This window comes from Sebastes umbrosus, chromosome 12 (assembly GCF_015220745.1).
Source record: "Sebastes umbrosus isolate fSebUmb1 chromosome 12, fSebUmb1.pri, whole genome shotgun sequence".
Taxonomy (NCBI): domain Eukaryota; kingdom Metazoa; phylum Chordata; class Actinopteri; order Perciformes; family Sebastidae; genus Sebastes; species Sebastes umbrosus.
The window spans coordinates 4,757,528-4,785,287 of record NC_051280.1 but is presented as its reverse complement, the minus strand read 5'-3'; the positions used below and the strand labels follow the sequence as shown (position 1 = coordinate 4,785,287).

The 27,760-nt window shown below is 40.0% G+C and overlaps 2 protein-coding genes and 1 long non-coding RNA gene across 4 annotated transcripts in view; 2 read left to right on the top strand and 1 right to left on the bottom strand.

Moving 5' to 3' along the window:
* LOC119498731 (contactin-associated protein-like 4) overlaps window positions 1-27,760 on the top strand; it is a 156,113-nt gene that overhangs the window by 106,108 nt on the left and 22,245 nt on the right. Inside the window, exons 17-19 of the mRNA XM_037787780.1 lie at window positions 3,215-3,433; window positions 14,179-14,418; window positions 25,762-25,986. Of these exons, the coding sequence (XP_037643708.1) occupies window positions 3,215-3,433; window positions 14,179-14,418; window positions 25,762-25,986 (684 nt within the window). The remainder of the gene's footprint in view (window positions 1-3,214; window positions 3,434-14,178; window positions 14,419-25,761; window positions 25,987-27,760) is intronic.
* LOC119498733 lies at window positions 2,431-17,153 on the bottom strand. The gene is made up of 3 exons (XR_005209179.1): window positions 16,788-17,153; window positions 9,048-9,058; window positions 2,431-2,442 (listed from the first exon to the last, which is right to left on the bottom strand). It is a non-coding gene; the product is annotated as an uncharacterized LOC119498733 (long non-coding RNA).
* LOC119498732 (sterile alpha motif domain-containing protein 3-like) lies at window positions 19,445-22,084 on the top strand. 2 transcript variants are annotated; one of them, XM_037787782.1, is made up of 3 exons: window positions 19,445-20,608; window positions 20,691-20,846; window positions 21,527-22,084. In XM_037787782.1, the coding sequence occupies exons 1-3, from the start codon at window positions 19,544-19,546 to the stop codon at window positions 21,815-21,817; spliced, it is 1,512 nt and encodes a 503-aa protein (XP_037643710.1). In that variant the 5' UTR covers window positions 19,445-19,543; the 3' UTR covers window positions 21,818-22,084. The 2 variants fall into 2 exon arrangements, with proteins under 2 accessions (XP_037643710.1, XP_037643711.1); XM_037787783.1 differs by lacking the exon at window positions 21,527-22,084 and adding an exon at window positions 21,103-21,502.

Here is a 27,760-nt window from a genome sequence, read left to right as displayed (position 1 = left end):
GAATACTGCTGCTCTGTTGCCGGCTGCCTCAGATCGCTTTGCAACACCGAGGCTGAGAACAATTTCTTTATGAAGTTACTGCAGGATGCTGGGATAGTGCTTCATCTCGCGCTGTATTCCCATTGCAATACATCCTCACCTTCCACCAGCACAACATGAAGGATGATGGTGTGCTTTGCCTGCACTCTCTTAAATCGTTTGCTGTTGGTGGAGAGAACAGACGAAGTCTAGCTGAGAGGAAGAAGACGAGACAGTCAGCATTGAGGTGCTGTCCGTGGTGCTGAAACAGTGCAGCAGCAGCAGCAGAGCCGAGGCGCTGGCCGTGGTCCTGACTCATGATTCTGGAGCTCAGAGGGAAACTTTTCTAAGGCAGGGGTGGAAGAAATATTCTTGAAGCAATACTAAAAAATAAAGTAAAGTAAAAGTAAAAATTTACAAAATTAAAGTTTATAAGTTTTAACAGATCAGTAAAAAAAGAAGAAGCAAAATAAGGCATTTTAAAATAGATTAATTCCTCAGTGTGCGTAATGGCCTTTAAAAGGGGACATATCATGAAAAACTCACTTGTTCATACATTTGGGTATCTGGAGTGTCTACCAATCCACCAACTGTGAAATAAGACAACCCAGTCAGTTTTTGTGGGGCTGCTTATCAGAAAATATGCGATTCAACAAGCCAGTCAGATCTGGCTCCCCTTCCTATGTCACATGCAGGCTCATTAGAATATATCGCCCACGGCCGGAGAACTACCTTTGCAAAGGTGCACCATATTTTTCTCGCAAGCCAATCAGAGCAGACTGGACTTTTTCTGGAGGGAGTACCTGGAAAAGAGCACAATATGTCCCCTTTAAAATTTGAGTAGCATTTTAATTCTGTAGTGTTTGAAGTGTCAAGCTCTATGCTGTAGTGTAACATATGGCAATATGCATCTGATGATGATGCATTTCCTGTCATAGCATTTACCTATACCAGGGGTCTGCAACCTGCAGCTCTGGTGCTCTTTAGCTCCTGTCCAGTGGCTCCCTGTGGATTTTTAAAAATGGAAATCAATAACTGTTTTTTGTTTACATTTTAATTTTAATTTATCATTGTTGTAGGTCTATGGTATGATGGTACAACGGAGTGGTAGGGCCACATTGAGGAAAAAAAATAAATCTGAGATTACGAGAATAAAGTCATAATATTATTAAGTAGTAATTTTATGTGTTATTTTATTTTTTTCTCGTAAAGTTATGACTTTATTCTCGTTATATTACAACTTTTATTCTCGTAAAGTTCTGACTTTATTTTCGTAATATTACGACTTTTTTTTCTTGTAAAGTTATAACTTTATCCTCGTTATATTACGACTTTTTTCTCGTAAAGTTATGACTTTATTCTCGTAATATTATGACTTTTTTCTCGTAATATAATGACTTTATTCTGGAAATCTCATGTTTTTCCCTCAATGTGGCCCTAATACTCCGTAGTACATTTACACTTTGGCCCTCACTGCATTAGACGTATATACTATATACTTAGACTATAAACTGTGTTACCTTCATCACAATGCTCAAATGTTTTGCGGCTCCAGACAGATTTTTTTCTTTTTTTTTTTACTAAAATGGCTCTTTTGATAGTAAAGGTTGCTGACCCCTGACCTATACCATACAATAACTTTACCTCAGAACTAGTACTTGTAGTACTTGAGTAAATGCACTTTGTCAGTTTTCAGATTCCTGGGTTCTTTATCAATACAATATGAGCAATAATTCATAAAGAAATGGCCTGATATATGAAAATAACATACCCACAATGGAGACACTTATTCTGTATATCACGACAGGATATGATGGACACTTGCTGTAAAAAGCTGTGTTTTTGAAATTATTATCAGGAAAATGATATCATAATTAGTCACCCTTTGATTTCTATATTGCACGGCTCATCTGAAATAAAGAACTTGTCTAGTAGTCTGCAAAGAAGCACTGCACAGTCTGGTTCTTCCTCCTAATCAGTACATAACGTCTTGCCAGACTCTCTAGTCTTTTGTTTGTTGTTATCCTGTGAGAGCTGAACCCAGTGTGCCTAAGCAGAAGCTCTGTTGGCTTTTGTGTTTGTTGTTCTGTTGCGAAGGAGTAATTAAACTACATTCCAGGGAGCCCTACACCCCCCTCCCCCAACCCACCCGCCCCCCGCCCCCCAACCCTCCCGTCTGCTTGTTTGGTCTCCGTACACTTGAGTCCAACCTACCTGCTTGTTAAAGCTCCTGCCTCTATTCCCATTTGTGGCATTGGCAGGTCTTAGATGGACTGTAAGAACTGGGTGAAAATATGCAGCTATTAAGTGAATGTCATGCCAGCTTTTTATGTAAATAAAAACACCTGCCTCCTTCAGCCTGAATCACAAAGTGAGGTTTCAGCAGAGTCTCATTCTCATTAATTCAGAGGCTTCAGACGTGTCCTGTTTGCACAAATTAAATGTTGGTGTGGGGTCGGTGGCCTTCTTTGTCCAGGAGAAGAGACTCCATTTGGTTGCCATTCGGAGACATTTTGTTTTTGTAAAGTTTAACATTTTTATTAGAGATACAACTGTTACCTTTTTAGATTTTGCTTAAAAGAGGACGTGTTATTCTTTTTCCCTTTCCTTTAGTGTGTTATATGGGTTTTTTTCCGTGCATGTTAAAGGTCTGTAAAGTTATAAAGCCCAAAGTCCTCACCAAAGGGAGTTACTCTCCCCCACAGAAACACTGCTGCTGAACTGCCTGAAACGCCAAGTATGCAAACGGAAAATAGGCATAATAGATCGTCTTTCATCCAAGAAAAAAACCCGAACATTTCATAGAAAATTAATCTGGCTGATTGACAGATCTGAATTTATCACCTTGATTAAATTTGGTTCTGTGGGGAATAAAAAACGTTGTTGTGACAGTTTCATCAAAAAACTGTATTATCAGAATCTTTAGTTTGATTTGGAAAATATCTTTACACGATAAAATACATCTGCTTCATCAGGCAACCGAGTAATTGCATAGTGTTTTGTTTGGCAAACAAACGGTAAGATATGTGGTGAAACTGGTTGGTCTGACAATGTATGACTCACACAGTAGATTCATGTTTTATTCTGCTTTCATACTTCCCTATGTCCCATTCCTTTCTCATCGCCCTCTATTTCTCAATCACCGTCCTTGTTTATCCCTCTTTCTTCCGTGCCATCCCATCTCTCCCTCTGTCAGCCTCCACTCAGGTAGTTTTCTCCTTCGATGTCGGCAACGGGCCGCTGGAGGTTCACGTGGAGTCGAGCGTGCCGCTGAACGACAACCGGTGGCATCGAGTCCGGGCTGAGCGAAACGTCAAGGAGGCGTTGCTTCGATTGGATGAACTTCCCGCCGCCACGCAGGAGGCTCCTGCTGACGGACACCTCCACTTGCAGCTCAACAGCCAGCTGTTCATAGGTCAGGAGCGTGATGTTCTACTAATTCTCCGTAGTCCGATTATTTTGTTGCTTCACGCTGCTATAAGGGACTGTTTGATTTTAAAACAGCCTCTTATAAATAGTACAAATGTGAGAGGGAGTTTCTGTGTGAATGTTGGCCTCATTAGTCTCATTGCTGGTGGGTTCAAGGCCCTTTCTCAAGTCCTCTGGAACTGGAACAACAGTCTCTTTTTGTCTCTCAGGCAGTAACTTCTACACATACTTGCCTTTTTTCTCTTATCGCACTCCAAAGAAGCAGTAGTTCAGTGCTTCCTGTCTCTGCAGCTCCTCCTGAAGTCAGCAGCTCGATCACAAAACTTTTCATCAAATATTTTTTTTAGTCTTTCCCGGCAGAAAAACTCTGTTTCTTTCCCAAGTTCACATCAGGCAGAAGTACTCCATAAAAAAGCATAGACTTGTTACTCAAGGTTTTGTAGAGAACAAGTCATTTACATGCTCTCTATTGCATTTAGACATCTTTACAAGGGAGTATCCATCCATCCATTATCTGTAACCGCTTATCCTATTCAGCCGATCCCAGCTGACACAGGGCAAAGGCGGGGTACACCCTGGACAGGTCGCCAGACTATCACAGGGCTCACACCTATGGGACATTTAGAGTCAACAATGAACCTGCATGTCTTTGGACTGTGGGACTATATTCCTACAAACTGGTTCACAGTCGAGTCAAGTCTCAAAATAATTTACTTTACAGAGACAGACAACGATTAAAGGTACCCTGTACCCTGTTTTTTGTTCAAACAAAGTTATGTTTACATCCACGGTTTCTCAACAAAACTTATTGTGTGTATCCACCCCAAGGTGTTGAATGCTTTTCATCCCTCATAAAACATTCATTACAGCAACCAGGTCGCACTCCCAACTCGTCAAGTACTGCCGATTGGGCAGCGCCACTCGTTATCAGAAAACAGACGTTGCCTTTTGCAACAGTATGTTAAGAACCGGGCTTTCAACTAACTCAAATGTAAACCCACTGCAGCGGTATTCGACAGTCAGAGCAAGTGACGTATTAATAGCGTGAGTCAGCCCAGGGTGGGCCAAACAACACAAGACTTTCATCCAGGAGACCGGGGTTCGTGTACCTTTACTCGGCGGTATCATCGGTCCTGTGAGGCACATGAGTCGCTAGTCAGTGAAATTAATGTCCACCACGACCGTTACCTAACCCTACCTAAGTGGCTATGTTGCTTAGACCTAACTTCCTGTGAAAAAGGAAGTGTATTTCGAAAGAACACAATGAGTGTAACAAATGTATATTGACACGCTGTCCCCGGTACGTCCAAAAAGTAGTGGTAGTGAAAATGTGTTGGTTACAGCCACCGACTGTCGATCATTGGAGTAGCATGCGGACTGTCACGTAACCTGCGTATACGAGTTACTGACAAAATGGGGACCCACTTTTAAGATCATTGCTCCATAACGCTACTAGTGGTCAAAAACTTCATTGGGTAACTTTAAAGGGACTGTTTGTAATTTCTTACACGTATAAATCAATCCGGGTCGGTGTCTCATGCGCGCTCGCGTGTAGCTACGCTGTTCAGACTCAGACTCCAACACAAACTACACAGAAGCACCAAAACCACAAAGTTCTATCTAGTGAAGTCCATCTGTTAAACAGCCTGTTAAAGACAACCTAAGAAAGAAGTACATCCTGTTAAAGGATATGAGCTGACATGAGTTGGGTTTAGATCTGATAATAATTCTAACTATAAAGACTGCTAATGGATTTCATATTTCCGAACAGCTTTAGGACAACAGATTAATGAAATGAATATTCTTCTCTCAGTTTGGCTTTACAGATGTCTAACGTCTCTGCTCTTAAAGTCCGAGTGGAACAGAAGTTTGAGCCTCTTTAGCTTCTGCACTGTGAATATTCCTCAGTGAAACAAAGTATTTGAGCGGTGCACAGTTACAAGAGGCATTTAAATCAAATCATTTGCATCTGATTGGACCGCTAAAAAGTGGGCGGGCTTAAAATGTAGTGTAATACTGAGCTACAGAGGACTTTGGCTACACAAAAACAAACACCTCCCTTGTCGCTAAAGGTTGCAGATTGATTGATGGATGGATGACATGATATTATTGGTTGAAATTGGTTGGTACTAGTTTACGTAAGAATGCATCATTTTGTTGGAAGAAGAAAATATTATGGGATTTTTATATAAAAATACAAAGAAATAGATTTTTTGTAATTTCTTTGTTAAATATGTGCACAATATGACCAGGGATGAGATCTGAAAGGGTTAAAATGCCAGTTTTCATTTCATCTTGATTTTAAAATCACTGTGGTTCTTTCACACATGCTAAACTGTTATTGACTAATTTCCGTTATGTTGTGATTAATATGGAAGATACCAATTTGACACATTAATATACAGGGGATCCAGTACTGTAGCAGGTAATGCATGATGAGTATACCCTTCAGAATGAGATTAAATCCTCAGAAAAAAAAGAAGATATTCTCTTTTTTTCCCACATTTGTTATTGGCTGACTCTTGTTGTCTACTCAGCGGTATTGGATATGAAAGGTGCTGAGTCTGCATGTCTATTCTATAAGGCTTCTACTGCCTCTTCATCCACTACAGTACAAACTCTGTTTAGACTGAGATTCAAGCCTCACGACAGTAGCAGGTCTGGCCTCCTCCTGCAGAGTCCTACTTACTCTAAAAGGAAGAGAAATATTTTGTGCTGAACTGCTATTGGCTAAATGCCATCAGCTGCTCAGCACTATTGAATATGAAAGTGCTGAGTCGATGGTTTCTGACCACGAACAATAATCATGTTTAATAAATAAAGCATGCACCAGCGAGCAGAAATATATAGTGTAGTTTGTGATGTGATTTCCTGCAGTGAGGGTCTTTAAATAATCTGTAAATGAAGCTGAAACTGTAAGTGATTCATCAGATGGTCATGTAATTAACCGTCAGCGAGCTGAGAATACAAACTTCATCAATACTGCAGCCCTGCTTATCTCTACGTCATTTGTTCAATACCACAATTTGAATCCTCTATGTGAGAGGTCCTCTATGTGACCTCTCACTGGAGCTACAGGGGAAAAAAATTATGAAAATCTATCTTTTATCATCAGGCGTTATCATTCTGCAAATATTATGTATGTCACTTCCTATCAGTAAACACACAGTGTGGAGGGAAAACCAACCAACAAACAGTGGTGAGATTGGATGAAGGCAGCAGCAGCAGCAGGGAGATCCAGGTGAATATTGATTGGCTGAATAATCCGCTCTGAGGTCCATCAGCCTGAACCCGTATATGTTTACCTCTGAATTATCATCGAGGTACACCAGAGTAAGTCTGATAGATTTGTGTGTTTGAATGACAATGTGCTGGAGTTGTTTCCCAGAATGGTTTGGTAATGGATGTTTGTATTATTTGACTTAATGGTCTTAAAGCTTCAGTAGGCAACACGTTTTTTGGCAACATTGGGCAAGAATTCCATAATAACCTTTCAGCATATTGTAATTCAAGTGTTCTGAGAGAAAACTAGACTTCTGCTCCTCCTCATGGCTCTGTTTTCAGGCTTTAAAAAATCTAGCCCGTGACGGGAGACTTTGACCAATCATAGGTCATTTCAGAGCGAGAGAGCGTTCCTATTGGCTGTTCATTCAATGGAGGCAGCTGTCAATCACTCATGAACTCTGATCAAACGGAAAAACATGGCAGCACTGATCAAATATGAATCAATATTCTGTTACTGTAATGCCTATTTCTCTCCTCAAATGTTTTCAGAAACATCTTGTAGTGTACTGTGTAGCTGTAAAATGAGAAAGTTTGCTACGGCTGGTTGGCGGTGCTTGGTATCTCCTCAAATGATCTAGAAATGGCTGCCGCGTCACAAACTTTCTCATTTTACATCTAAACCGTGCACTACAAGATGATTCTGAAAACAGCTGAGGAGAGAAATAGGCATTACAGTAACAGAATATTGATTCATATTTGATCAGCGCTGCCTAGTTTGACCGTTTGGTCGGAGTTTGTGAGTGATTGACAGCCGGCTCTCATAGACGGCCGCTGGACGGCAGACTCCAGATCAGCTCTGACTGCTTGTTTTCCTCCGGTCTGTGAAATCTTGCAGATGCCGTTAGGAGCACCAGAGGACACAGAGGAACATGATTTTTTCAGATTACATGTCTCATGTACTACTGTCAGGATATAGTGACCGTTTTATAAAAATTACTTTTTTCTACCCACTGCTGCTTTAATTTGACGTGCAGAAATGTAGAATTTCCGTCCTCCTTGTTTCGTGTAAAAACAGTAAAAAGTACAATGTGTTTACTGTTAAAGTCTCCTTGAGAAAGCTATTTAGAGCATCGACTGTATGCCTGAAATGTAAATCTACAGAACACAATATGTGTATAAATAAGCATATCAGCTCAGCTTGTATTCAATCAAAAACCACAACATTGCTGAACAAACTATAACATTATGTACATCTTATTCATGAGCTGTAATCCCGTTTTAGACAGATTCATAAGGAGGAATGTTTACATTTGTTAGGATTTCTAATCCTTATATGCATTTCAGATAAACTCTGTTATCACATGCAGTGCATTCATGAGACCTTCACAGATTTATAAGTCAGTAATTGGTACTGTGTTGTCTTCCATGAATTCACAAGCCACAATTCATTAAACTGTGTGTTTATGAGCCTTAATTATTCCACATACAGATTTATATATAGGCAGTGAATTATATTGTTTCGTTTAATAACCCGTGTTATTGCCTTGCATGGATTTATAGGCCATTGGATTGCTTTTCTTTACTGGCTGATATTTGTTGATGTAAAATATCAACACGCAGCAGTTTCAAGTGAAATACTTCTGCATCCTTTGCAAGCAGCATTTCACATAACTTGTTGTATAGCCTGGTTTGGATAGATAACCAGTAGTTTATTGGTGTTGCGTTGGCAACTGCGGCGATATATTTGTTCTCTGCATGCTGCGAGCGGTGTCATCAGAGGAAGTATTTCCATTAAGTTTAAAAAGAAAACCTGCAGTAATTAGACTGAGGTATTGGTTGATTTCAGTGTCATAAATTCTCCGCAATGCTCTGACAGAGCGCCCGGTGCACATGAGGGAGGAGAGGCACGGACACACGGGGAGTTTGTTCAAATGAGGCAGCACAAAGACGGTTGTTGGTATTTCGGTGGAAAGTGACTTTGCACTGAGACGTCTCAGAACCACGTCCCTTTCTGTTCTGTCACTCAGCTGTGGGGATTTTATCAACAAGAGCAAACTAAATACTCAGAAATAATCAGAATCACATTTATTGGTCAAGTATGTGTGCACATACAAGGAATGTGACTCTGTTTTTTCATCTCTCTTGATGTACTTGCACAGAAATAGAAATAACAGCTATAGGGACAAGGACAACAAGCTGGACAGATAAAGGTGAGGAATAGACAGGACTTATGTTATGTGTTTACATAAATATTATATAAATATATATAAAAAGCACCAATGTCCAACAATACAATAAGAAATATTGAATAATTAAAAATTAAAAGAATAATGTAAAAGAACTAATTTGATGAATCAATCTCCAACATGTTTAACCTCTTCCACTCCTTGAGGGATATTGGTATCATATGAAACTATAAAAGGATGAATCCATTGTTACCAACCATCATGCTGGCATTTCGGGAATAATGCCAAATAACGCTATGAAGTTTTGGCGAGGAAAAACTGGCATGGCGATTTTCAAAGGGGTCCTTTGACCTGTGACCAAAATATATGTGAATGTAAATGGGTTCTATGGGTACCAACGAGTCTCCCCTTTACAGATATCCCCACTTTATGATAATCACATGCAGTTTGGGGCAAAAAATATACAGTTTGCAGTTTTTTGCATGCAGTACAAATGTGTTATTTTTGCTTATTCTAAAATGGTATATTTGAATATTTCTGCATACTGGGGTCCCTAAACAGTCTTGGAATACATAAATTGGGTATCACTGTAAAGCTGAGACTCTTGTGAGTCCAATTGTATTCATGTGTGATGACGTTAGTCCCCATAGAGACCTTTTCTTTTTTATTTGACCTCCCTGTATAAAATGACCTGTGGTGACCTCCAGGATAATCACAGCCTCATGGAACTTTACAACCATAAACTAGAGATCTAGAGCATTCAGAGGATGGATGACTTTCCTACACTCTAAGAAAAGTCTGTAAAAATACGGGCCAATGTACTGTGTTAATATAAAGGAATTTTCTGTATTGATTTTTCACAAGAGTTTTTCCCGTATTTTTAAATACGCATTGTATTGTGGGAACAAGAACTTCCGCTAGCGCCAAAGTTGGAAGAGGCAGAGACCATCACACAGCATGGCTTTTTCTTTGGTGTTCTTCAAGGTCTTGGTGTCTTAATGTGGTATTCTAGAGGAATTATTGATCATTTTTATCAATTCTCAAGTTGTAAAAAATTGCTAAACTCAGCACCAAATCTGTGTAACAAATGGTATCAAAATGGTAGCAAAAACCTATAAGACATAATAGAGCATGGAGATGACCAAACTTCTATCACACTGTTCTAAGACCTTATACACTTTCACAATTTATTTTAATTAATTAATCAATTCATTATTTTTGATTTATGACTAGAATAACTTGACACACTCAAATTAATCTTCAGGTTCCCAGTTTTCAGATGATGTACACCACTTCTATGTGACATCTACTGTTGACCTGCTATCTCCCCCTAAAGACCCCCTGTACCCCCTAAAAAAGAAAGAAATGGGTTTATGAAAAAGACGGGGGCGGGTGTAAAAGTTTAAATGCATTTAAATCTGCATCAAAAGAAGCTTTTACTGTGATTAAAGCAGGAACACCGGTAATGAAGCGGCCCGCATTGATGTATGAATGAGTCTTACAGTAAGAAGTAATTCATATGCAATAGTTGTTGAGATGTTTGTATCAAAGTTTGGAACTGATGGACAGACAGACATCCCTAGAGCTCCTAAAAATGATAATGAAGAAATGATTAAGATTATTAGAAAATTAGCCTTTCGTACTCTTTGACCAATGATTTGTTTTACCTCACATATACAGTATGTGGCAGACGGCCCAATTCGATGTGTGTTTTATCTCCTAATATCCTGCTCTCATGTCCTCTCAGAGCAGAGGCTGCACTGTTGGATGTGTGGTTGAACCTCTCTCTGCTCCACAGTTTTCTTCTGCTAACCCTCCAGTCTGAGAGTTCACGCTCTCTTTTGCTCACTTTGCTTGGATGTTCTTTGCATTGTGAACCACACACTTTGCCTTTGACGCTCGCTTTGATCTCCATTTCACTAATTGTTTTTTGCGTACACTCTCATGTGGTCTCATACTGTATGTACAGAGTGTGCTCTCACAGCAGGATCTCGTGTAGAGAGGCTGCGGTTGTACAGTATATGGCGGTTGAAATTCCTCACTGATCTTGAAGGTCTCACAGAGGTTTGGACTCTTTGATCTTTGCTTTAATCTTTACTCCACAAAATCCCTCATTATGCTTTTTTAGAAATGATCTTACCTTCCCAGAAGGGATTCTTGCAAGCACTGTCTTCACTCGAAGTTTTACGATCAATGTTTTACTGCTGCATATAAAACCTTCACTAAGCAGCTGTGCAGTTATACAGTAGCTGTTCAAAGTTTCCAGATTCTGAAGGTTTCACTCTCAAATGTCTGCACATTCAGTGTCAACACACTCCTGAATCCTCAACCCAGAAACCAACAAAACCAGCCACACTTTGTCATTCGTAGTATTTGTGCTATATTAGCAGCTCTCGCATTGCCGGAGGCTTCATGCTCGCCGCCGCACACGTAGTCTTTAGTGAGTTTCCAACAGACCGTGTGTGTGTGTTGGTGGTGAGTGTGAGGTTGTTGGTGGTGTTCTAGCTGTGATCGTAAGTGTAGCAGTGTGTGTACAGTTTATTTGTCGGTGAATAAATGCTACGAAACTACAACTCCTCCACTCCGCTCAAGTGAGCCGGAGACCGACTTCCTGTATCCTGCAACTCCGGCTCCGCCTCTTAAGGTGGGCTGTTAAGGTGGACCAGCTTTTCTCCTTAAAGAGATGAGCCGCTCCTCTGAGCCGCTCAACTTTTGAGTTAATTATTAACATTTCTTTTAACCGTTTTAACCGATAGCGTTAATCGGTTAAAATGCTTAATGTCGGTTAACAGTTAAACGGTTAATTATGGACATCCCTAATGGCTATAATCTTCAGTGGGTTCTCTCATTTCTGAATGCAACAATTATATTTGAAATCATGACCAAACCTGTGTAAACAAACAAGTTATTCAACCCATCCTACAATAAGAATTTTATTTTTTTTGAGCTTTTATGCCTTTTATTGATAATTGAAATCCCTCCAAAATACCACATTAGGACACCAAGTCCTTGAGGAACACCGTGCTGTGATTTGGGATCAAAGACTTTTGACATTTGTAGATTTCTGCAAGAATTGCATTTCAGTCAGGACCACTTTAGTCAAAGACACTTTTTACATTGCAGTAATATATACATTATATTTGGCGGTATGGCTCTGCTCTGGGACCTCCCTGCCCATTCATGCGCATGCGTGGATCCACGAGCCTACGTGGTAGCATGAGGCAAGGAGAGCACTCCTCCTTGCCCTTCCATGTGCACACATGGAAAGCCAAAGGCAGGGAGAGCAGCAGCAAAGACCCCCCTGGGTGCAGAACAGAACCGGAATCAATGACAACAGAATTGACATTGATTAAGTCATAAACAGTTAGGGGTGGGCGACACATCGAATATAGTCGATGTATCGCGGCTTGTCCCCCGCGCGGTACAGAAAACGACTACATCGCGAACATCGAACACAAATTGTCATGTAATGTTTCCAAGCCAACCCTTTTTGTATGAAAGATTAAAATTGTTCCAAAGAACCACTAATGAATATCAACAGAGATTTTAATGCAGACATATGCTGCAGGGACTACAAGATCATAATATTGGTGTGATTGGATGCATCAAAGGGTTAAATTGAGCATTTATGAAGTGCTTAGAGGATATTTGAAAATATTGCGATATATATCGTGTATTGCGATATAGCCTAAAATATCACGATATTATCCTAGGCCATACCGCCCAGCCCTAGAACAGTATTAAAAGGAGGTGGTGGGGTGGAGGTGGGTTGTCTTTAGTCTGATTCATCCATCCTCTGAATGCTCTAGGTTTCTAGTCTGATCCATCCATCCTCTGAATGTTCTAGGTCTCTAGTCTGATCCATCCATCCTCTGAATGCTCTAGGTCTCTAGTCTGATCCATCCATCCTCTGAATGCTCTAGGTCTCTAGTTGGATCCATCCATCCTCTGAATGCTCTAGGTCTCTAGTTGGATTCATCCATCCTCTGAATGCTCTAGGTCTCTAGTCTGATCCATCCATCCTCTGAATGCTCTAGATCTCTAGTTTGATTCATCCATCCTCTGAATGCTCTAGGTCTCTAGTTTGTGGCTGTAAAGTTTCATGAGGCTGTGATTATCCTAGAGGTCACCACAGGTCATTTGTGAGGTGAAGTTTCAAAATATGGTCTCACTAAAATGAAATGTCTCCTATGGGGACTAACATCATCACATATGAATACAGTTGGTCTCATTGGATCCACAAGAGTCTCAGCTTTACAGTGATACACAATTTATGGATTTCTTAGACTGTTTAGGGACCCCAGTATGCATAAATATTAAAATATACCATTTTTAGAATAGGCGATAATAACACTTTTAAACTGCATGTGATTATCATAAAGTGGGCATGTCTATAAAGGGGAGACTCGTGGGTACACATAGAACCCATTTTCAGTCACATATCTTGAGGTCAGAGGTCAAGGGACCCCTTTGAAAATGTCATGATATGATATCTGTATACCTTCACTCTAAAACTGAACCTTCTAGAGTCTCTGAAAGAGTCGGTACTCTTCTTGTTGTGTCATTCTGCAATCTTTACCTCTGCACTGTTGCTTTTGTGATTCCTACCAACAGTATTTTTATATTTTTCTGCTGCTGCTGCTGCTACTGAACAATAGGAAGTTTTGAAAACCGAGAGCAAAGTACTGGCATGTCTGAACTCTGACAACAATAACAATTTCAATCCGTGAGCTTGATGACAGGTTTGAACTCCTGCCAGCACATATGAGTGCCCAGCATGTGTGTGTTTAACGGTGGACGTGTATTTTTGATATATGTTCACTGTGCTCAGGTTTGTAGCTGTTTTTTTGAAAAAAAACAGACAGATTGCAAGTGAGGTGCTAGAGATGGTGAAAGGGTGCAAGTAAAAGTGATTGAAAAGGAAGGAAATCTGCCATTCTGCACCACACACACAGATGGAAAGACAGCTGCTGGAAGTTATGTCTCCGATTTGGTTCTCCACCTTCAGCCTGTTGCCTTGTTGCTGTTTCATCATGGTGTCATTTTATAAGAAGGGTGTTGACAGTTTGGAGCTTCTGGGAACTAGAGGCGACATTAGGATCTGCTGTTGATGACGGGAGGAGGAGTAATGAAAAACGAGAGAGAAAGAAAACATACATAAAAGAGACTGGGACAAAGAGGACAAACACGGGAATCTTTGTTCTTTTGACGATGATTGCTTGTGATATTAGGGCCATTTCAGCCAAAAAGGAAGTGAAGCATTTTACATCCCCACACAGAAACATGAGATTTTAAAAAATAAATGTTTTCATGTTTTCAGGAGGCACGGCGTCCAGGCAGAAGGGCTTCCGGGGCTGTATTCGCTCCCTGCAGCTGAACGGCGTCACCCTGGACCTGGAGGAGAGGGCGAAGATCACACCCGGGGTTCGACCCGGCTGCCCGGGTCACTGCAGCAGCTACGGCTCGCTCTGCCAGAACCAGGGCCGCTGTGTGGAGAGAGCCAACGGCTTCCACTGCGACTGCAGCCTGTCAGCATACACTGGAGTCTTCTGCCATACAGGTACACACATACTGCAGGTGTTTATTTATTTGGAAGACATTTTTTCTAAAAATCACTTCTTAATTGAGCTTTTGTCACAGCGTTGTTAGTCAGTGAAGATAACGTCAACCACGACCGTTTCCTAACCATAACCTAACCAAAAAAAAGAGAAGAAGGTTGTTGGTAAAATGGGGATATGACGTATGACTATAGTAGAAGCTGCAGTTCATATATCATCCTCCAAGATGCAGGCCCACTCATGCTTGTTTGAGTCTGAACAGCAGCAAACTGATAAATCTGTTTATCTGTGTTGTTCACTAAAATGCATTAAGGTCTAACAAATGTTTCGGATGCATTTCCTTCCTCATAGAACATTTGTAAATCAGTTATTATTATCATCGTTTACATCCATGTTTACCTGCTGGCAGTCTTCTCTTTCACTGCTGAATTGCTACATTTCTTCTTTGTTCTGTTGTCACAGTCTTTATAAAGCTGAAGCCATTAAAAGGGTTCATTCTATATTTCTCTTTCGCCCAAACAGCATCTTGACCTGACCTGTCTAACCACTTTACAACATGCTAAACAGTGTCACATCCTGCCTCCATCCCCTCCTCTTTGCTTTACATTTAGTCAAGTCAAGCCAGTTTTATTTGTATAGCCCAATATCACAAATTTGCCTCAGGGGGCTACAGAATAAGACACCCTCTGTCCTTTACAGGACGACCCTCTCATCAGATGAGGAAAAACTTGACCCAAAAAAACACTTCTAACAGAGAAAAGAATGTTAGAAACCTTAGGAAGAGCAAAAGAGGAGGGATCCCTCTTCCAGGACGGACAGACGCGCAGTAGATGTCGTGTGTACAGATTAACAATATATGAAAATACAACATAGGCAATCCATATGACAAAATAAAAATGATACATATAATGTGAACAATTTACTGCAGCTGACTCATATATCTCAACATCCAAGGTTGAGTTTTGATGTCTCGGGTCAGCTTGAAGCTCCTTTCAGAGGAGAATTAAAGATTTAAAGCTGCAGTGGGTAGAAATGGAACAATTATGATTAAAAATAGTTTTTTTTTATTAAACGGTCACTATATCCTGACAGTAGTGCATGAGACAGGTAATCTGAAAAAAATAGTGTAGATTTTTTAAAGCCTGAAAACAGAGCCATGAGGAGGTGGAGAAGTGTAGTTTTCCCTCAGAACACTTGAATTACAATATACTGAAAGGTTATTATGGAATTTTTGCCCAATGATGCCAAAATAATATACTGCCTATAAATTGTCCTTCACTCTGAACGTCTGTGTCTCGACACAGATGTCGTCTAATAAGTCATTTAGTGCATACAGTCAGGCAGTTACTTCTATAGGACTCTTAATAGGATATATTCTCATAATGTACTCTCACAGTGGATGGAAATGCATTTAGAAATAAACACAAGATAAAAAGAGGAGACTCTTAGTCAGAACGTCCATGTGTGGGTGTTTTTTCTGCTGCTGTTGAAAGGTTAAAAATCTTTACTATTCCAGTGAACCTTTTAATGCACTTACCACTCATCAAGAAGTGCTTAGCTACCGTATGGCATCAGAGGTTGCATGCAAATAGTGTCTGTTTGATGTGCCGGAGTTTATTTAAGTCGTTTGTTTGATCTTAGATTAATTGCACTAATATTGCGTCATTGCGTTGAAGTTCACATCTGAGTTCAGGAACTTAAGTGAGTTCAGCGACTCTCTTTCCAACAACTATCCACTGTACTTGTCTGCATCTACGTCAGCAGGCTGAGGCGCAGGAAGAGAATTTGAATTGCTCTCATGCATTTAAAATACCGCATTGATATAGTTGTATTTAAAGTTGTCAGGAAACGGAGCTAAACACTTTTCTGTAATTAAAGGGACTATTTGTAAGAATCAGAAATGTCTTGTTAACAGCGACACCTGTGGCCGTTAAGTCAACGAAAGTCAGCGTCCTGTTGCTCGCGCTTGTGCTCGCTCTACATAAACATGAACGAGCATCGCTCAAAACGGTGAGGCGACACACGTCAGCTAAAAGCACAATATCACTCTATATTTCATCTGCTTGGCAGTAATGTTAGCTGACCAGACGAAGGTCTCCATGAATCAATGCTGATCCTAGTGTTGGCTTTTCCCGCCTCAACCTCCCGACCGCGGCCGGAGGGAACAGGGGAGACACCGGAGTTTTGGTCGGAGACGATAACGTTTCTCTCTGCGGAGCCCCGTCACTTCACAAGACACGGGAAACCTCTGTTGGTCTGGAGGAGCTGCAGCAGTTATTTCTACACAAACGTCCACTGTACATTCACTAGATATTCTCAGAGCTAAACTAACTCTTCTGCAATGTGTAGTGTGCGCGCATGAACTTGAGACTGGAGCGAAAGAGCGTGAACGAGCGCGGTGTGTGAGTGAAGGCAGGCAGAGGAGCAGAGTACAGCAGAGACTCCGGACCTGGAGATCAAAGCTACGATCTCCCCCGCGTCCTCCAAATGCGACCAACACTGTTTAACAGACGGGCTTCACTAGATAGAACTTTTTGGTGCTTCCGTGTAGTTTGTGTTGGAGTCTGAGTCTGAACAGCGTAGCCACACGCGAGCGCGCATGGGACACCGACTCGCAATGATTTGTACGTGTAAGAAGTTACAGTTACAAACAGTCCCTTTAATATGAAGGTTTATTTTTTTCCTGGCAGGTATCTTGAGGAAAGCCTTGTGTGGCAGTTTCACAGTTGTTTAGATGATGTACATGTCCGATCAAGCTAAAAATAACCTCAAGTAATTGATTATAATATTGCAACAAAGTGGAAAGTTACTGTAAAAATATGAATTGTTCTCTGCCAGGAAAACAATTATTCTCTTCCTGGTAATATTGATCAACTACTCTACTGGAGGAAAAAACAAAAGAGATGCTGCAAAGTGAAATAAATGGTGTTCACACAGGATGAAAAGTCAATTGATTCTACTTCCAAGAAATCTATCATTAAAACTACAGTAATAAATGGCGGTAAAAGACTTTGCTGCCATCAGGGCTGTGAATCACAGCAGCACTTTAATCCTGCTCTGAAACTGTTCCTGAAAGTTACATCACCCTTACGAAAAAGTAGTACACTTCAAGTTTATTTGGAAGTATACACTCTAAAAAAGGATTCATGGGGTCAGTAAATCACCCTTAAAATAAATACGTTTTTCAGCAAAAATAAATTAAGTTTGTTACATGTACTTGTTTTAGTAAGTTGAAGACTTAATAAAATAAGTCGCTCAAACTGAAAAATGAACAACACTGTCTTTACTTAAAAAATATATTAATTTAGAATAAATACTAAGTTAGTGTAACTTGTATCTAGTGAGTTAACGCACTCCAGGTCGGAAGTGGTTAGGGATAGGACAAAGAGGTCATGTGACGGTTCGAACTAGCCAATCAGAGCACAGTAGGGCGGGACTAGGCGGACGACTCTCGGAGACATGTTCGCGCTTGTTTTTTGCTACCAAACCGCATCTATCAGAGCAACAGGAGTTTTACCTGAATATCATCCAAGTTACTTGGTAAGTAATTAATTTTTCTTTGTTTCATTCACAACAGCTGCTTACTGCATCAGCACACACTGTAGGTAGTCGTTTTCATGCTGCACTAAAGGGAAGAACGAAGTCCTGCTAGCTAATGTTAGCTAATGTTAGCTAGCATTAGCTAGCAGTGTCTTCAAAGTCTTCTTTTATTCTCACATTTTAAACCATGTGAACTTGTACATTGTTAGTTGTAACCCTGCAAAGGTAAATGGATGTGTTTACTTTTGTTCTAATTTAAAGTTGGCACTGGGTTGATAAAGATTTGGTCAGCAGCTCCATGGGTGGGTTGTTTGTTTTACTCGGTATACTTCAGTTTAATATCTATTTTGGTTAATTGAGCTGCAGCTAAAAATGCAGTAATGGTGTCTGGGAAGCAGACACCACGTTGTGGAAACGCCATATAAGCAGGGCTTGACATTAGCACAATTCAGCAGTGGTCAAGAGAGTCACTCTTACTATTGAGTTACTATATTATCAAACCCTCGTACCAGGACACGCAAGTGTACCGCGCGTTCATGCACGCGCACGTTCACGGGCGCGCGCTAATGTGCACGCACCACAGGAGTTTTCATCAGGATGATTAACTTGGCGCACCTGTGGCGCATTTGAGCAAGGAGTGGGATCAGAAAGAAGGCAGTAAGTAGTAAGTCTAACTAGCCACTTTGGCGGGCGGCATATTAAAGCTACAGTACATGCACGCAGCCCCATGCAGAGTACACGGTATGTAAATTGATTGTCACCAGTTAGCAGCATGTGCTAAGGTTAACACAACAAGCGGATTGGCGTGTGAGAGAACGGGACGTTGTGTCTGCGTTGCTTTGGGAAAGTGTTCAGTGTTCTACAGTGTACAGAAGTGTTTGAAATGTGAGTGTTGAAAGAGGAGATCCCGTTTTGTTCATAGTCTTAATGAGTGAAAGGAAAATGTAAAACCTCAGAAAGAAAGAGAATAAGCATAGGCCTATTTCTCAAAATGTTTAACTATTAAATGTATATACAGTAGCTTATTTAATTTTTATATGGATTGAATCACACTTTTAAACGTTATTTTTAGGTTTTGAAAAAATCAAATTATATTTATTACAAAATGTTGATTTGAACATAAAGGAAGTTATTCTTAAAAACATTGATATTCTGATTTGGTAAAATGTGTGAGAGACTAGTAGAGGAAGCAACTGAGTTAGTGTTGAACCCTGTAATCCTCATCTCTTTGATCCACCAGTTTACCCTGATGGAGTCACAGGTCATGAAAAGTTTAGTAATGGCTGTATGAAAGGAAATAACTGTTTTGTGTTTTCTCTAGATTCTGCAGGGCCTGGACTACCTTCACACTTGGTCAGTGTAAAATCATCCAAGCCTGAGAACATCCTGCTGCGTCTGGAGGAGCAGTCCCACAAAGTATCTGCAGGGGAGAGCAGCACCTCCTCTGCACTGAAGATTACATTTTTTCAAGAGCTTAGATTTTGGGTAATTATCAGTGTTATTATTCTGTTCTACTTTTGAATGTTTAGGGGGTGGGAATGATGTAAATCTAACTGAGGTGATGTACTCTCTTATACAGATGCTCAAATGGGTCATCAGGCCAAACTTAGAATCGTACTCAAGGACCATGACATACGGAAACTAGATTTACCTCATGGAATCCCTGGGACAGTGGTTGAACTTGAGTCTATTGTGAGAGAGACATTTGGGCTTGATGGGAACTTTACTTTGCATTATCAGGATGCTGATTTTGGAGAGGAATATTTTTCTCTCACCTCAACAAATGACATCAAGGACAAGGACACAATCAAAGTGGTACACATTGTTGAACCTCCCACAGTAAATCTGACGTTTACTGATGTGGACAGCTCCTTCGAAAGTGCATCAGACGTCTCCGTCCATGCAGCTTCCTCCGTCCATGCTTCAGAGACCTCCGTCCATCCTTCTAACAGCAGTTGCTCATCTGGATCGCAGGATACCCTGATTCTTTCATCACCTGAACACGTGACTCAGCGTTCTCAGTGTTGGCCTATTGAATTTCCAGTACCTCGCTTTGCCTACGGCACAGAGCTTGTTCTTTCTTCTGGAAATGAGGCTTTCAAGAAGGATGGAGTTCAACTCAACTTTACCACGATCCTTCCAGACATCCTTGAGAAATTGGCTGAAAGCATCTTTCAATATGTTGCCTACCCGACCAGTGCGCAGCTTGCTAATGTTACTGAGGCGCTGATTCAGAAGCATCCTTGCCTTAAAGAACCAGGATCATATAATGGATGCTACGGATGGCAACAAAGACTTAAATATAAAATGGGCAACTATAGATCTAAACTTAGAGGGCTCGGGTGCCCTGAGATTGATGTGAACTCTCTCTCAAAAAAAAGAGCACATGAGAAGGCATCCGCAAAGAATATAAAAAAGCCAAGAAAGGCAGAGGTAAACTATTTACCCCCTCACCCACAAGGAGAAACAGAAGGAAGCTTGGAACATCAAAGAGTGGAGCTCCTTAATGAAGTTAAGAAAAGGAACAACTGTCAGACCATCAGCGAAAAAATGGCAAAGACATTCTCCAGTCGCAGACAGGAAGTTGTCAATCTAGCACCACCAGTCAGTGACTTCAAAGATCGATGGCCTGCTCTTTTTGATGCAGCACAGGTGAGTATTTTTGCAGTATGACTTGTATGCAAGCGTCTACATCAACAAATTGTGCCTTTTATTTGTGCTTTATTTTAAACAGATAAACGAAGAATTCAGAAGGATCACCACTGCTAACCTGGAAACAACGTTCATGTCAAAACTGGACCAGTACTCCCCCAAAATAATGACCTTGGCCTCATCAACAGGGGGGGCTGCAAAAATGAAGATCCAGCGGATAAGGAACATGCTGCTAGAGGTATGTATGAATGTTGGTTGGTGACGAAAGCTGCCATCATATACTTCACCTGACGTATATGGTACGTATTAGAGCAACCAATAGCAAAATTCAATTGCAATAGCTGGGTTTCAACCAGTATAGGGCAGTAACTATGCATATTTATAACACAATATATAGAATTCAAATACTTTGCACTAAAATGTCAAGATTTGGACCTGAATCCATCAATGGCACTACTAAATACAAACACACACATTTTTTTTCTCCTTCACAGGATGATTCGGTGGAAAAGAGGAGAGAGGTCGCTATCCGTTGCCTGGTGGTGTGTCTCCGAGAAAGGAGGAGGATCTCTTCAAAGAACACTTGGTAGGTAAATCAGATGCTTAAGCTTTGACACACTGTACTTTGTGTTATACTCAAACACATTGCGGTGATGCTGGTTTTGAGTGGGTCCCCAATAAAATTTGTGTTTTGAGTGGGTCCCCAATATTTTTTTATTTTTTTTATTATGGTTATATTCATGTATGTTGAAAATGTATCTGAAAATTAAAAGAAAAAAATCCCAAACCTGAAAACGTAATTTACAACACCATAGACAGTATATGTATCTTTATATACAGTTTATAATACTGTTTTTAAATGTGATGACTTGTTGAATGTTTGATGAATGATTGTTTATTCTGATCTACTTATTCCAGGATGGTGAAGTGCAGGATACTGATGAAGTGATGAAGGTTGTCGTCACCAGGGGTGCCATAATGACTGATCCAGCCAGTGCAAGGATAGTGATCGAGGGAACAGAAGTCCTGGAAAACCTGGACGTGGCAAGAGCCTGTGCCTTGTTGATGGGGCTGATATACGCGCTCAACCTCAGCTACCCAAAACAACTGATGAAAACTTTTGAGGTATTTCAAAAGATACTTCTCGAACTAGATGGACAGAAAGCCAGCCCGAAGGTAATGTCGCTAAAAAATAAACTGCTGTCTTAAAAATGTCAAAAAGCAGACCGCTGTCCTCAAATTCAGCAGGAAATTGTAAGTTATGTATGTAAATTTTGTTAACATACAGCTTGCCTACATCAGCATATCACATTCAAGGCTCAAACTGCCTCTGTAATTTGTAAGAATGTTTATTATATAAGGGATAATGTAAAGCCGGTCATTGCTGTGAAAGAATCCCCGACAGGGCAATGCTGCACCCCGACGTGAAGCACCCTGAAGGGGATTCTTTCACAACAATGACCCGCTAGCTGTACATTATCCTGCTTATTACACGGCTACTTACTGAAGAAATCAATATTTTCACACAAACGGTCTGCTATACATAGCAACGGTCTGCTATAAAGAAATTACAGAGCACAGAACGCGTATTCAGAATCGAGTATTCAACACAGCCGTGTAATAAAGACATGTTAGGACCTCCAAAAAGTGTTTTCATAGTTGATTTTGTACTGGGATGAATGAGGAAATGTGTTTGTACTTATTTCCTGTGCAGTGATTACATAATCGTCATTGTCTACAGTGGCAGTTTGTTTGAAAGACATTATGTGGACACTGGATATTCACGCTGGATATTTGTTGACGCTGAGTTGCCAGTTTATTGGGTCTACCTAGCTAAAAGTAATGCAGTTTTAGTGTGGTGCTGATTACACTTTATGATCATTTTGGAGGATGTTTGTGATGTTGAACTAATATTGTGTTATACTGAGGTGTTTCTTATAATCAGTCTACCCTCACTGAGATAAATGGCATGGACACAATATTAGAATCAGGAGGATTTATTGGAGGACTGCTGTGTTAAACTGCATTAGTTTAAGCCAGGTGTATCCAATAAACTGGTAATTGAGTGTATGTTGTTTAAATTCAGTTCTGATGTTTGTATTATTTCTCTTTTTGAAGTACAAAGTTGTGAGTGAAGAGCTGCTGGACATTTCATGATATCTTTTGACAAATTGTTTCCTGGTGAAAGTTTTGGTTACTGTCCTGATCTCATTGGGAATGAGGAACATTGGACATGGTTTTGTGCACACACCATGGTATAATAAATGTTCATGGTTAAAAGAAGCTAGTGGACAAAGTGTTTAAAATGTCTAAAATAAACTGTTTGATCATAAAAACTGAAACTGAAATATGTTATTTATTTTGACTTAAGTGAAATGATTTACTAATACTCAAAAAAATTAAGGTAACAAATTGCATGGATCTTTTCAAGTATTTCCAACTATGGCATTATTGATTTACTAATACTCAAAAAAATTAAGGTAACAAATTGCATGGATCTTTTCAAGTATTTCCGACTATGGCATTATTGATTTACTAATACTCAAAAAAATTAAGGTAACAAATTGCATGGATCTTTTTAAGTATTTCCAACTATGGCATTATTGAGTAAATCCTATGAGTCTTTTGTAGTCTGACTAACCCAATTGATTAAGTTCAACCAACTTGATTTGCTTTGACCTCTAAAGGCTTAATTAAGTTCAACCAACTTAATATCAACACAATGTTTGGATTAATATCAAGTTGGTTGAGCTTAATCAATTGGGTTAGTCAGACTACAAAAGACTCATAGGATTTACTCAATAATGCCATAGTTGGAAATACTTAAAAAGATCCATGCAATTTGTTACCTTAATTTTTTTAAGTTGAGCCAGTGGATCTTTTTTTAGAGTGTACTTAAGTCTTGTTCAACTATATTTCCCCGAAGTATACTTTATATAGTAAGTATGCTAATACCAATGTACTAGTAGCATATTTATAAGTGTGCTAATTTAATACTTCTTGGGACTAAATTGGCCCACATTTTAGTTTATGAAAGTATAATTTTAAGTGTACTTTAAGTGTAGGAACAGTAAGTTCTTACACTTGAAGTAGAGTTGAGTACTCAACTAGTTTACATCTATGTTGTATTTTGTACTGCAATTATACAATGAACTAGTTTTTATACTGTACGTACTTGTATATACTTGTAGCCCACTTTTTAAGTCTATGAAAGTACACTTTGTATACTCAAGTTATAATACTTAGCCAATGATTTATGTATTATATAAAGAGACTTGCTCCTTTAGCTATTTGGCTTAATGTTTTGTGATGATAAAAAATAAATACATTTTTCTCGCATGCCTCCAGGGTGAACCGAGAATCCAAAAACGTAGAAAATTCTTGATGAACTGAAGTAAATTCATATCAAAACATTTGTTCACAAAAACTCTCACACACTTTAATATGCTATAAAGTAAGTAAACACAACTACAAGCCAAGTATACCTTTCTGTAGACCTATAAGGCAAGAATACTTAATTATACTTTTCTTAAATGTATCTTTCAAAAGATTAAGCACAAGTATAAGCCAAGTATACTTAGACTTTTCTGTATACTTGTCTGCATAAGCGAAATATACTTAAGTATATCAATGATAAGTACATCAAAAGTAAACTGAAAGTATACTCTCTTATTTTCAGTTTAAAATAAGTATACTAATAGCACACTTGAATAAATTCCTATTTGGTAAGGGCAGTTGAACATAATATTATGATCACTTATACAGAAATATCTTGACTGTTACAAGATATTCACAAGTTCAGTCCCTCCAATAGCTGCAGTTTATCAACTGCTGAGTGAAAAGGTTTTGGTCCAGTTCCATGGTGGTGTTTGTTTGGGGTGTGAAAGTGTCCTAAATCATCGTGAATAAGAGAAAGTGAAATCCCTAAAATGTAAATCTAAATTAAAGCTGCGAGCAACGATGAACGGGTCCTCGCACCTTCCCGCACGTCAGGGGTACTGGCAGGACGCCGATCGACGCGGCCAGGCGCAATGAAACCGGAACTGTGATGAGTGCAACAACGCCCACCACAAGACTCTACGACAAACGGTTCATGAGTTATGAAAGGGGGCGGGGCTAACGTCTTGGGGCGGGGCTGTGAGTCTATATTGACATGTGAATTCCATTAGACCTGGACCACCATCATACCTGAGAAATTTGGGGCAGATCGGACTATGTATAGTGGAGTTACAACAACTTCCTGTTTCATGGCGAATGGCTCAAATTGGCCGCTACGCCACGGTCAGGTCGTTTAGTGAAAACTCACCATTTTAATAACTTTTCATCCTGAAGGTCTTAAGATGATCCTGACCAAATTTCAAGTCGATCTGATTAAATCTGTAGGAGGAGTTTGTTAAAGTACACGGCCTATAAAACGCTAAAAATGGCAAAAAAAAAGCACATTAAATTCAAAATGGCTGACTTCCTGTTGAGTTTTGGGCATACCTCCTAGAGGCTTTTCTGTGCATCTCCATATGTTATATCTGTCTGCCAAATTTCATACATGTAGGTGAATCCGGAGCGAGGGGCTCAATTTTTCTAACTTTCTAGGGGGCGCTAGCGAGCCATTTTGCAACACCCAAGCCCGAGACCCTTAAAATACTAAAAATCTTCACCGCGTCTGATAAGTGTGCCAAGTTTAACAACTTTTTGAGCATAGCGAAGGCCTCGAAAAGGCAATTCATTTTAAGAAAAAGAAAAATAATTCCTCCAGTTTCAACAGGGCCTTCGCTGGCCCGATGTTGTCGGTGCTCGGGCCCTAAAGATAAACAAGAAAGGAAAGGAAAGGAAAAGAAAGGAAAAATCCATGGCGGTACTCTTGATTTGAAACCATCAAAAAGCCTCCATTTATCTTTCAAGATTCAAGAGGTTTAAACATGTTTGTAGTCTGAATGAGTCAGTTGCTAAAAATGAAAGCTTTATAATGCTGGAGTTTTTGTCAGAAAGATCTTTGATGTTTCTTTTGCCAGTGTGGCAAAAAAAAAATTCAAAGAACACTCTGTTTTTATATATCTTGCTAAATCAGCTTTCATTTTTTCCTTTCCATTTCTGATATTGCCAAATACAAGCCTGTGCTGTAACCTCTCCGTGGCTGTCTCGCTCCCTTCCTCCAGAGGTGTCAGCCAGCTTCAAGTCAGGGACGTCCGTCAGCTACACCTTCAAGGAGCCGTACGAGTTGAGCAGGAACGCCAGCGCCCTGCCGTCCTCCATCTACTCGGACATGACGCTGAGAGGAGAGAACGTCTCCCTGAGCTTCAGGACCAGCCAGAGTCCGGCTCTGCTGCTCTATGTCAGCTCCTACTACAGAGAGTACCTGGCCCTGCTCATCAACAAGCATGGTGAGGAGGCTTTTATTTTGTAGGAGTTTATTTGTGTGGCTGTTGCACAAGATTGAGGTAGTGTGTCTTATTTTCTTTTTAAATCATCCCATCTACCTTGACTTCTCTTTCCTGCAGCATTTATTTCTTTAAATTATTTTTAAAACAAGATTAGTTGTATCATTTTTTTATAAGCCCCTTAAACACCTCTCCTCCTATTCTTCTCCCTCTCTCAGGCCTTTTTCACATCCCTTTTTTTGGTCTCCTCTCCTCCAGATCATTCATAGTTGAAGTTGAATGTCCTCTATTATTTATGAAAAGCTTCTCATAAGCTTCTTTTCCTGTATGCCTCCTTCTCACTTGCAGTTTTCTTTCAATGTCTTAACACCTTTGTCAAATTCGTACTCCCCCCATCCCTACCCTTCTAGTTAAAGCTTCAGTAGACAGTATAATTTTGGCATTATTGGGAAAAAATCCCATAACCTTTCAGCATATTGTAATTCAAATGTTCTGAGAGAAAACTAGACTTCTGCACCTCCTCTTGGCTCTGTTTTCAGGCTTAAGGAAATCTAGCCCGTGACGGGAGACTTTGACCAATCACAGGTCATTTCAGAGAGAGAGCGTTCCTATTGGCTGTGCTCCCATCATGTGGGTGGTGCTTGGTATTCCCTCAAGAGATCTCAACATGGCGGCGGCGTCACAAACATTCTCATTTTACAGCTAAATCGTGCACTACAAGATGATTCTGAAAACAATTGAGGTGAGAAATAGGCATTAACGTACCATAATATTGATTCATATTTGATCAGCGCTGCCTAGTTTGACCGTTTGGTCGGAGTTCGCAAGTGACTGACTGCTGGATGGCAGACTCCAACTCGGAGCACCGGAGGACAAAGTAGTACATGATTTTTTTCAGATGATGATGATGATCGTTTTATAAAAATATTTTTTTTAAAGGTCCCATATTGCAAAAAGTGAGATTTTCATGTCTTTTATATTATAAAGCAGGTTTAAGTGCTCTATAAATACTGTTAAACTATCAAAACGCTCAATATACAGAGAAATACCCACAGCCCTTATTCAGAAATTGCGCGTCTGAAACAAGCCGTTAGGATTGCTGTCCATTTGTGATGTCACAAATATAACATTACATGGTTTTAAACGTAAACATTCTAAATGTGTCCCAGTTTATTTCCTGTTGCAGTGTATGCAAATAACATCAGCTGACAGGAAGTAAACATGGACCCAAACTGTTGCCTAGCCACGTAATTAAGTTGCAATTCCATTGAAATAGCCTAAAACGGAGCATTTCAGACAGAGGCTAATACAGGTATATTCAGGCAGACAGCACGAGGAGAATAATGTGTTTTTTGAACATTAAAGCATGTAAACATGTTCTAGTAGAAACACAAAATACAAGTATGAACCTGAAAATGAGCATGATATGGAACCTTTAATCATATTTGCTCCAATTCTACCCACTGCAGCTTTAATTACATACTCTTTACTTCTCGTTGTTGCTCTTACTTCTTTTACACTATTCTGTCCACATTTTCAAATCTAAAATGAAAAATCTTGTCTAGATGTTTCCTTTTCCACTTTTTCAATTACTTTCCTCTGTTGGCGTCTTCTCCCAGTCGCTCATCTTACCTCTCCTCCCTCTTCCTCCTGTCATCTTCTCCTGATATCGACCTCTCCTCCTGTCCTTCCTCTCCCCTCGCTTTTCCTCCTCCTCCTCCTCCTCCTCCTCCTCTTCATCCTCTGCTCTGCAGCTTTACAAGATCAGGATCTGTCA